Source organism: Coffea eugenioides, chromosome 1 (assembly GCF_003713205.1).
Source record: "Coffea eugenioides isolate CCC68of chromosome 1, Ceug_1.0, whole genome shotgun sequence".
NCBI lineage: Eukaryota > Viridiplantae > Streptophyta > Magnoliopsida > Gentianales > Rubiaceae > Coffea > Coffea eugenioides.
In genome coordinates, this window is record NC_040035.1 from 9693250 (window position 1) to 9702790 (window position 9541).

Consider the following 9541-nt stretch of genomic DNA (forward strand, 5'->3'; position numbering starts at 1 on the left):
TGGTTCACCCTTTCCGTTCATATTTTTAAACAATAACGAGCGTTGGCTTCTTATGTCTTTTCTTTTCTTCATAAGTTTCTCTTATGCAAAAGTATAAATAAAAAATTGTGATGCTGAAACATATTTATTTGGCTAAAACATATTTAGAAAAAGTTATACCTTAGATCCTCAAATAACTGGGTAAAAAAGAATTACTTATTTGCATGTATTTTTTAATTGAAAATTGCTTAACAATTTAGCAAGTTGTATAATGTACTTATCCATACTTGACATATTATTTTTTGGTCCTATTGGAAAAGAGTTTGAAGGGGAAAGTAAAGATTAAAATGATGCGTACGAGTAGTTAAATAATTGGTAGTCAATTTGGAAAACCAAAGGACCAACGTGGTCTAGTGGCAAGCTCTTTATGCCTTCTGCAAGGGGCTTAGCAGTTGATGAATCAAGGGTAGTTAAGTCATTTCATAAAATCTAATTTCTTTTAGGGTTAGTCACAATTATTTTCCTTAAAATATACCCCATCTCATACATTACCTCAAACTTTTTTTTTTGTCTCACTTTATCCTCTGTTGGACAAAATTGCCCCTCTATTATTCTAAACTTTTTTTTTTCTCTTTTTGTTTTTTTTCTTTCCTCTTTTATTTTCTTTGTCTCTTTCTTCTTTCTTTATTTCTTCCTCTTTCCCACTAAAAACTCCATCTTAATGATTGAAGCCAAAAATAAAGAATTGCATAGATCTATCTTCTCCTCAAATGATTACAAAATATTCAAACCACATCCTCAAAATACCATTTTTTAACCTTTCAATTCTTTTGCCTTTTCCCCATTCCATACTAGTTTCTCATTTTATTCTCAAAAAAATATCACAAGATGAATTTGTGACCTGATTAATAATCATTAATTGCAATTTGCGGCACATGGCATCGTATCAAAGATCGAAATTAGCTTTTGATGCCTTTTAAAGATTCACTTGGAAATGCAATTATAAACTCTAGATGAAGTTTTTAGTTGAGATAAAGATTTCTTTTGGGAAGGATGGAAGAGCGAAGAATAAAGAAAGAGAAAAAGAAATAAAAGAGAGGAAAAGGGGAAAGGAAAAAAGATAAATGAAAAGTCAAAATAATGGAAGGATAATTTTATCCTATAGGTGATTAAGTGACAAAAAAGGTTAGGGGATAAAGTGAGAAATGGGATAATCTTGAACAGTGCCAAACATCTTAAAACCAAATTATCCAAAAACTGCCCCTACTTATGAAGTTGAAAACTTCTCGTTCCCATATCTTAAAATCTCCCTATATCTCAAATTCTTCCTAGATTATATTGCCGCGGCTTTATCAATCTTCATTTAGTCCATTTTTCAGAAGACAAAAGATTAATCAGTTGTAACCTAAATTACAAAATAATTCTATCACTTTTCAAATTTTGGGTAGGAACCCGCATTGGTGGTCCTTGTAACTTTTTAACTGGACCTAAGGGCAAGACCACTCACTAGAGATAGTCACCAGATTCGAGCTATGTATGTGGATGTGGTCCAAAAGGGGTAATCAGTGATAGAAATTGAGGCAGAGAGGCAGAGAAGCAGACACTAGTACTAGATAAGAGTTGACTCTAAAGTCTTCCGACCTATTGTTCCATTTATATATCATAACATGTAGTGCATGTTATCCATAGCACGACTAACTATCTATTGCAATGGCATGCCAATGCATACAGCTCATCTTCTTCTTCCTATTTCTCTTCCCAATTTCTGCTTTGGCTCAGAAAAATGGTATTGTCCCTGTGGGCAGTACTTTGACTGCAGGGCAAAATTCTGCTAGTCCTTGGCTTTCACCTACTGAGGATTTTGCATTTGGATTCCAGCAAGTTCAGGATAAGGATCTTTTCTTGTTTTCCATATGGTATCACAAAATTCCAGACAAAACTGTAGTTTGGTTTGTTAATTCAACAAATCCAGTGCTGCGAGGATCGACTGTAAAGCTTGATGCTCAGACAGGGCTTGTACTCCGTGACCCTCGAGGCATACAACTTTGGAGTGCTAATGTTGGTTCTAATCAACTGGTTCGTGGTTTAATGAATGATACAGGCAATTTTATCCTCCAGGGGAGTGATGGTAGCCCGCTCTGGGAAAGCTTTAGACATCCTGCTGATACAATTTTGCCCTATCAAGACTTGGTAATTGGCGATTCTCTTTGTTCTCGACAGTCAGCAACAAACTTCTCCCAAGGAAGATTTTATCTCCGTTTTCTTGATGACGGGAATCTAGTGCTTGCTACCAGAAGTGTGCCAACAAATGTGGATGATGAAGCTACCTACTACAATAGTCAGACTTCTGATTCTACAGGTGAACAGAATTCTGGTTACCAAGTTACTTTTGATGGCAGAGGGGCCATGTACATAAGGAAAGGGAACGATCAAACAAAACAGCTCAATCCAGTTTCAATACCATTACCATCAGTATCAGAAAACTATCATAGGGCAACAATAGATTTTGATGGGGTCTTCACACATTATTATCATCCTAGGACTTCTTCTGGCAGCCCAAACTGGACAATTTTTTGGTCTATGCCAGATAATATATGTACCAGCATTACTGGAGAAAAAGGGAGCGGAGCTTGTGGATTTAACAGCGTTTGCCACCTCGAACTTGGAAGACCGGTTTGTGCGTGTCCAGAAGGGTATATATTGCTTGATCCAAATGACAAGAACGGCAGCTGCAAGCCAAACTCTTCTCTTGTCTGCGATGAAGTAGAGGAGGGCTCCGCAGAAAGCCTTTATAATTTTGTGGTGGCCAGTGATATAGATTGGCCACTGTCTGACTTCGAGCAAATAAATCCTTCAAATGAAACTATTTGTGGGCAAGCTTGTTTGCAGGACTGTTTCTGTGCTGTGGCCATTTTCAGAAACAACAGTTGCTGGAAGAAGAAGCTGCCACTTTCTAATGGGAGGATGGACACTAGCCTTCAGGCAAAGGCTTTCATCAAATATCGCAAAAGTGATGCTCCTCCTGTACCTCAAACTTTTCCTCCAGTTCCGGCAGGATCAAAGCCAAAAAACCGAGGAACTGTGATAATTGTGGGGTCTGTGCTTCTCGGAAGCTCTTTTTTGGTGTTCATTGCCACTGCTTGTTTGGGCTTTTACTTCATATACCACAAAAAGAAGGTAATAACTCATCCAAATACTGATGCACCGAACACAAATTTGCGTTATTTTGCGTACAAAGAGCTTGCAGAAGCTACAAATGAATTCAATGAAGAGTTGGGCAGGGGATCTTTTGGTACTGTTTATAAAGGTTCCTTGCAAATCAGATCCAGAAACACTACTGTTGCGGTGAAAAAGTTATACAGAATGGATCAAGATGCTGACAAGGAATTTCGTGCTGAAGTGGAAACAATAGGCCAGACTAACCACAAGAATTTGGTCCGCCTGCTTGGATTCTGTGATGAAGGACAACATCGTCTATTGGTGTATGAATATATGAGCCATGGCACTCTCGCAAGACTGCTGTTAAATAATCCCAAAACTAGTTGGAGTACAAGGACTCAGATTGCTATTGGGATTGCAAGGGGGCTGGTATACCTTCATGAAGAATGTAGTACTCAGATTATCCATTGTGATATAAAGCCCCAAAATATACTCCTTGATGAGTACTTCAATGCTCGCATTTCTGACTTTGGATTGGCAAAACTCTTGATGATTAATCAGAGTCGAACTATCACTGGAAATATCCGAGGAACGAAAGGCTACGTAGCTCCTGAATGGTTCAGGAGCACTCAAGTTAATGCTAAGGTTGATGTTTATAGTTTTGGTGTCTTGTTACTAGAGATCATTTCTTGCCGAAGAAGCATGGAGAATACTGAAATTGGTCATGGAGAATTTTTAATTTTGACTGATTTGGCTTGGGACTGCTTCCAAGAAGGAAGATTGGATGCTTTTGTAGAAAATGATTTAGAAGCTCTAAACGATAAGATGATGCTAGAGAGATTTGTGATGGTTGGTATTTGGTGTATTCAAGAAAACTCATCTCTTAGGCCTACAATGAGGAAGGTGAGCTGGATGCTTGAAGGAATTGTGGAAGTTATGGTGCCCCCATGTCCATATCCTTTTTCCACCCCTGGCTGAGATTAGTTCTATTATTGTTTAATTTGTGTCAATCGATTTGATGTCTAAGGACAGTTTTTATGCTGTTTTTTCCTCTTTTTTCTTTGTTCTTGTTTTTTCTGCTTTATTCCAATGTATAAGATTCTCTCTGTATGTAAACATCCTGTTGTGATGGTGGTTTTCTAGTGCTTATCATGTACACAGAATGGTCAGTTTTGTGGTTTTGTGTATCTAACCTAAGATACTAGGAATGTGTGTATTTAATATGAAAAGGTCTAATTATTACTGTCTAGCGTCTGAATGCAGTTGTTACTGTCTGTTACCTTTGATTTTATAAAACAACGTCAACTATAAAAATTTAGGGTTGATGCACCTAAAGCATTTAGGGACAATTGAAAAATAACAAAGCTAGGGTTGCATGATTAGTTGAGTATATTACTCGTATTAAACAATTGATCTGTACTCTCTCTAAAAAAAAAATCATAAATCTTGGTAATTTTAAATGTTACAAAAATAATTTCCTAATTTTCATAGTTGGGCTAACATGCCCTTCGTCCTATAGGTATATTCATTGTACTTCACATGCAGCAGAAATTACAAAAATGAAACGTCTCTTTACAGAATTTTATCAAGTATGAGAGTATGTGCACAACGCGCGTTAGTTTGTTACTTCCATCGCACTTACTACCCGTTTGGTTGCTATTAAGTAATGGCAATGGCAGTCACTATAGAAGACCCCTCAATGATGATGAATTCTTTTTTTTTTTTTTCTCGAAACGATAATTGGTTGTATTACTTGACAAAAGATTTACAAGTACGAGCAAAGGCTCGAATGAACTTTACAAGCGGCTTTACTTGCCACTAAGGAAACCAATGTTCCTCATCTAGAATAATGCCCAAGGCATATTTACTAAGCTTAGTGCTTAGTTGATTGTTATCATTATGAACTAGGCAAAAGGAGCACTTATGAAACAAATCTCTGAGTTGTAAAATATCGTCCACAACAGTAGCCAATCTGATATCGCTTACACCTGCTGTTCGAACCTGATTGAGGAGCTGTCGGTTTGGCACTTGAAATTGCACATCCCTGAATTGCAAAGTCGCAGCTTTACACATTGCTAGCTTCAGTGCAGTTGCTTCGTCTAGCAGTCCTGAACCTGAACTGCTTTCTCGTAGTGTCCAACCTCTTTTTGCACCTTGATTTCCTTCCTGCAAAGTAATCCCAATACCGAAGCAAGACTTTGTCATATCTCTAGTTATTCCTATCCTCAATATCAAGCACCCATGTTCAGGATTTCGCTGCTGATTCTGTTGATGTAGAGCTTCTGTTTCATCTGTGCTCATACTAGTTCCCTTCCTATCTATTTCCCCAAGTTCTAACCATTCCTGGTGCGCCTTCTGGATTGTCTTCCATGGATGACTTTCCTTACCATTGAACTCCTCCTCATTTCTGTCTTTCCATATCTGCCAGAGAATATGGACTGATAGAGCAATATGTTGCCATCCTTCAGCTCTGGTTCTTGCATCTAAAATTTCGATCCACCATCTTCTGAAACAGCCTTGGTGTTCCATCATACCTTCCCATTGAATGGGGGCCAGCTTCCATGTCTGTTTAACTTTGCTGCAATTCAAAAGGGTATGTTCAATAGTTTCCCTGTCTTCTCCACACCTGTTGCAGATGGGATCACCTACTTTAATTCTTCGAAATATGATGTCTCGCACAGGCAGTGCATTGTTGAGGCATTTCCATAAGAAAACCTTCTGTTTCTGCTTCACCTTCAGTTTCCATAAGTCCTTCCATAACCTTTGGGATTGATTTTCCAGAGTTGTAGAACCCTCCAGCTGGTTCCTTTGCTGCCTGATATCTTTGTTCATAACCAGTAGCTTGTACCCTGAGCTGACTGAATAATGGCCACCAGCCCCTTTTATCCAAAAGTTTGCATCCTCCTTTCCTGCTAAACTAACAGGGATTGTCAAGATAGTTTCTGTATCTTTTTTATTAAAGTGTTTGAAGACTAGATTTCTGTTCCATCTTTTCTGGCAAATTAGCTCATGTACTTGCTGAAGTGCATTATCAGAATTTCTCGGGGTTGTCACTCTTCCATCAAGTGTATCCGGAATCCACCTATCTTCCCAGATATTAGTTTTCCTCCCATTTCCTATCTTGCGTCTGGTTCCTTGTTCCACCAACTCCCGGGCCCCCATAAGACTCCTCCAAATCCAAGAAGCATTGTTGGGAACTTTGCACTTGAATATAGATGATCGTGGAAAATATTTTGCCTTCATGACTTGACTAACCAGCAAATTAGGTTGTGTTAGCATCCTCCACACCTGCTTGCCAAGGAGAGCTGTATTGTAAGCCATCAGATCTTTGAAGCCTAAACCTCCCATGTACTTGTTTCGAGTAAGCTTTTTCCATGCACACCAATGTATTTTATTCTTACCATTTGCCTCCCCCCACCAGTAATTTGCCATTAAGGAACTAATTTCCTTACACAATTTGGATGGCAGCTGGAAACAGGACATGGTGTACGTTGGCATAGCTAAAGCCACAGATTTAAGCATTGTTTCCTTACCAGCTGCACTTAATAACCTGTTTTTCCACTTTAGCATTCGCTGGTGTATGGAAGTCTTAATAAATCCAAAAAGCTGTTGTTTTGATCCTGAAACTACCATTGGTAGTCCAAGATACTTGCCCTGACTAACTCTTTGCATATTCCCCATGGTTTGACAGATCTCGTCCATCAATTGTGGCCTGACATTCTTACTGAAGAGTATGGAAGACTTTTCCAAATTTATCTCCTGACCTAACCCCATGCCATACACTTTCAGCACCCTCCTTAACTCATTTGCCTGATCCAGATTAGCTTTGCAAAAGATCACAGAGTCATCCGCAAAGAGAAGGTGTGTTATACTAGGTCCCTGTCTACTAATTTTCATCCCTGCGAGCTTCTTAGAATCTGCCGCCTTCCTGATAAGGTTGGATAGTCCCTCAGAGCACAGAAGGAATAGATAAGGGGATAGAGGGTCCCCTTGTCTAATTCCTCTTTTTGGAATTACAAACTCTTTAACCTCCCCGTTTATATTAAACGAGTACGACACAGACTTCACACACTCCATAACCCAGTTCCTCCATTTACAGTCGAAGCCCATTTTTTCCATTATTGCCTCCAAGAAACTCCATTCAACTCGATCGTACGCCTTGGACATGTCAAGCTTCACTGCCATAAACCCATCCTTACCTTGTTTCTTGTTTTTTAAATAATGCATGTACTCATGAGAGACCATAATATTATCAAGAATCTGCCTACCAGGAATGAAGGCAGATTGATTTTTACAAATGCAACAATGCAAGACACTTTTGAGCCTATTTGCTAAGATTTTAGCTATCACCTTATATAAGGTAGTGCAAAGACTTATGGGTCTGAATTGCTTTAGAGATGTAGGAATCTGCACTTTGGGAATTAGAGTGATGATAGTATGATTAACACTCTTTAGGAGGTGGCCAGTATGAAAAAACGTCTGAATAGCCTTTATCACTTGTTGTTTGATGGTTGTTCAGAATTTTTGGAAAAAAAGTGGCGACATACCATCAATCCCAGGGGCTTTTTCTGGATTCATAGAGAAAATTACAGATTTTATTTCTTCTTCCAACACTGGTTTTAACAGGTTTCTATTCAATTCATCAGTGATGGTATGGGGAATACCATGCAAAACCTCATTTAAGTCCCCTCCCTCATTACTGTCCAGCAAAATCCTATAGTAACCTGCTATTTCAGTACTCAACTCCTCCTCACTCTCTGTCCATGTTCCATCCTCTCTCTGGAGTTTATGCAAGCTGTTTCTCCTTCTCCTTCCCTGTACAGATGCATGAAAAAACTTTGTATTTTTGTCTCCTTCCTTGAGCCATTGTATCCTTGATTTCTGTTGCCAGTGCTTCTCTTCTTCCTTGTAAGCCTTACTTAACTCTTTCTTAAGGGCAGCCATACTAATATTTCTAGAGTTCCCTCTAACTTCTTTCAAGTCGCATAGCTGCTTTTTAATAAGCTCAATCTTGTCCCTAGAGTTAGCTTGGAAGTTGTTCTTCCATTTTAGGAGAGCTACACGGCAGTTCTTAATCTTTGTAGCCACTTGATACATCCTTGACCCCTCCACCTGCTGTTCCCAAGCAATCCTGATTACCTCCCCAATGTCCTCTCGTTTTAACCATCTTTTATCGAAAAAGAACCTGTGTTTCCTTCTGCTCGAGCTCATCATTGTGTCGAACATCAGGATGCTATGATCCGAGGCATAAGAATCAATATGCCTGCAATTGACCTTATCAAACACCTGAAACCAGGGGTAGGTGCAAAGACCTCTATCCAACCTTTGTTTGACTTCTCCCTCTTCCTCCCAATTGTTGCACCAAGTCCACGGATGACCAATAAATCCAATATCCAGCAAATAATTTCCATTAATAAAATCTCTGAAGTCATGAAAGGATTTCTCCTCTCTACGAATCCCTCCCCACTTTTCGTCATTGGAGACTAAATCATTAAAATCCCCAGCTATCATCCATCTATCTCCCCACAATCTTTTCCGATTAGCTAAGACTTTCCATTGTTCTTTTCTAATCTGATGATCACAGCTCGCGTAAATTCCTATAAACCACCAATCAGTATTAGCTTCCATATCCTCCACGTGAGCTTCAATGGTAAAGGAAGTCATAAGGACCTCAAGAATTTTCACCTCATCTTTCCAGAAAAGAGCCATACCTCCTGCCTTATGCATAGCCTCAACTACCACCATTTCTTCAAATCTTAAAATGTTTTTCACTTTTTCTAAATATCTAGTCCTATTTTTGGTCTCACTTAAAAACACTAAACTTGGAGAGAAGAGGTTATTAACCTCTCTCAACTGGGGAACTGTCAAGGGGCTCCCCACTCCTTGGCAATTCCACACCTGGACCCTCATTTACCCCCTGGGGTCCTTATAGGGAAGGACCCTTCACCCTCTGCCCCTAAATCCTCTGAACCTCCAACTATGTCGAGCTTACTCTTTTTCTTTTGCAGGTCTTCACCCTTATCAATATCCAAATCCACTTCCAATTCATTAATTTTTCTCTTCCCAAGGTTTTTCAGATTCCCCAGATTAATACTGATCCCTTTTAAAGCATGTTTACGTTTACTAGGAGCTCTCAGAGGTCTCTGAGCCCTTCTAATATGCTTCCTAACAACCTCTTGCTGCTTAGTGATGCTCACATCATCTACTTGCATGACCATAGGCTCATTTTTTGCCTCCTTAGTGTCAGCTTGCACCTCGAAATGCATCTGCTGCTCCCTCAAAATAGTATCTCGTTCTCTATCCACTTCCATGAGCAGTTGTCCAACCTTTTCCTTCCCCGCCAGCTCTTCTTCATTCTTTGTTAACCCCCCTTCTGAAGTGGACATAGGGACCTCTACCCTCA

At 39.3% G+C, this 9541-nt stretch overlaps 2 protein-coding genes across 2 annotated transcripts; one reads left to right on the forward strand and one right to left on the reverse strand.

Annotated features, from left to right (window-relative positions):
* The first annotated feature begins 1651 nt into the window (after positions 1–1651).
* On the forward strand, positions 1652–4387 carry LOC113776688 (G-type lectin S-receptor-like serine/threonine-protein kinase RLK1). Its single transcript, XM_027321744.1, has one exon. The coding sequence runs from the start codon at positions 1690–1692 to the stop codon at positions 4114–4116; it is 2427 nt and encodes an 808-aa protein (XP_027177545.1). The 5' UTR covers positions 1652–1689; the 3' UTR covers positions 4117–4387.
* Positions 4388–4956: 569 nt separating this feature from the next.
* On the reverse strand, positions 4957–8883 carry LOC113767442. The gene is made up of 3 exons (XM_027311544.1): positions 7686–8883; positions 7512–7545; positions 4957–7402 (listed from the first exon to the last, which is right to left on the reverse strand). The coding sequence occupies exons 1-3, from the start codon at positions 8881–8883 to the stop codon at positions 4957–4959; spliced, it is 3678 nt and encodes a 1225-aa protein (XP_027167345.1).
* Positions 8884–9541: the final 658 nt, after the last annotated feature.

Coding starts and splice junctions, on each gene's coding strand:
- LOC113776688 (XM_027321744.1), top strand. CDS start 1,690: ATGGCATGCCAATGCATACAGCTCATCTTCTTCTTCCTATTTCTCTTC.
- LOC113767442 (XM_027311544.1), bottom strand. CDS start 8,883: ATGGTGGTAGTTGAGGCTATGCATAAGGCAGGAGGTATGGCTCTTTTC. Junction 7,546..7,685: donor AAAAGCCCCTGGGATTGATG/GTATGTCGCCAC, acceptor CCCAAAGTGCAG/ATTCCTACATCTCTAAAGCA. Junction 7,403..7,511: donor AAAGCAATTCAGACCCATAA/GTCTTTGCACTA, acceptor CATTCCTGGTAG/GCAGATTCTTGATAATATTA.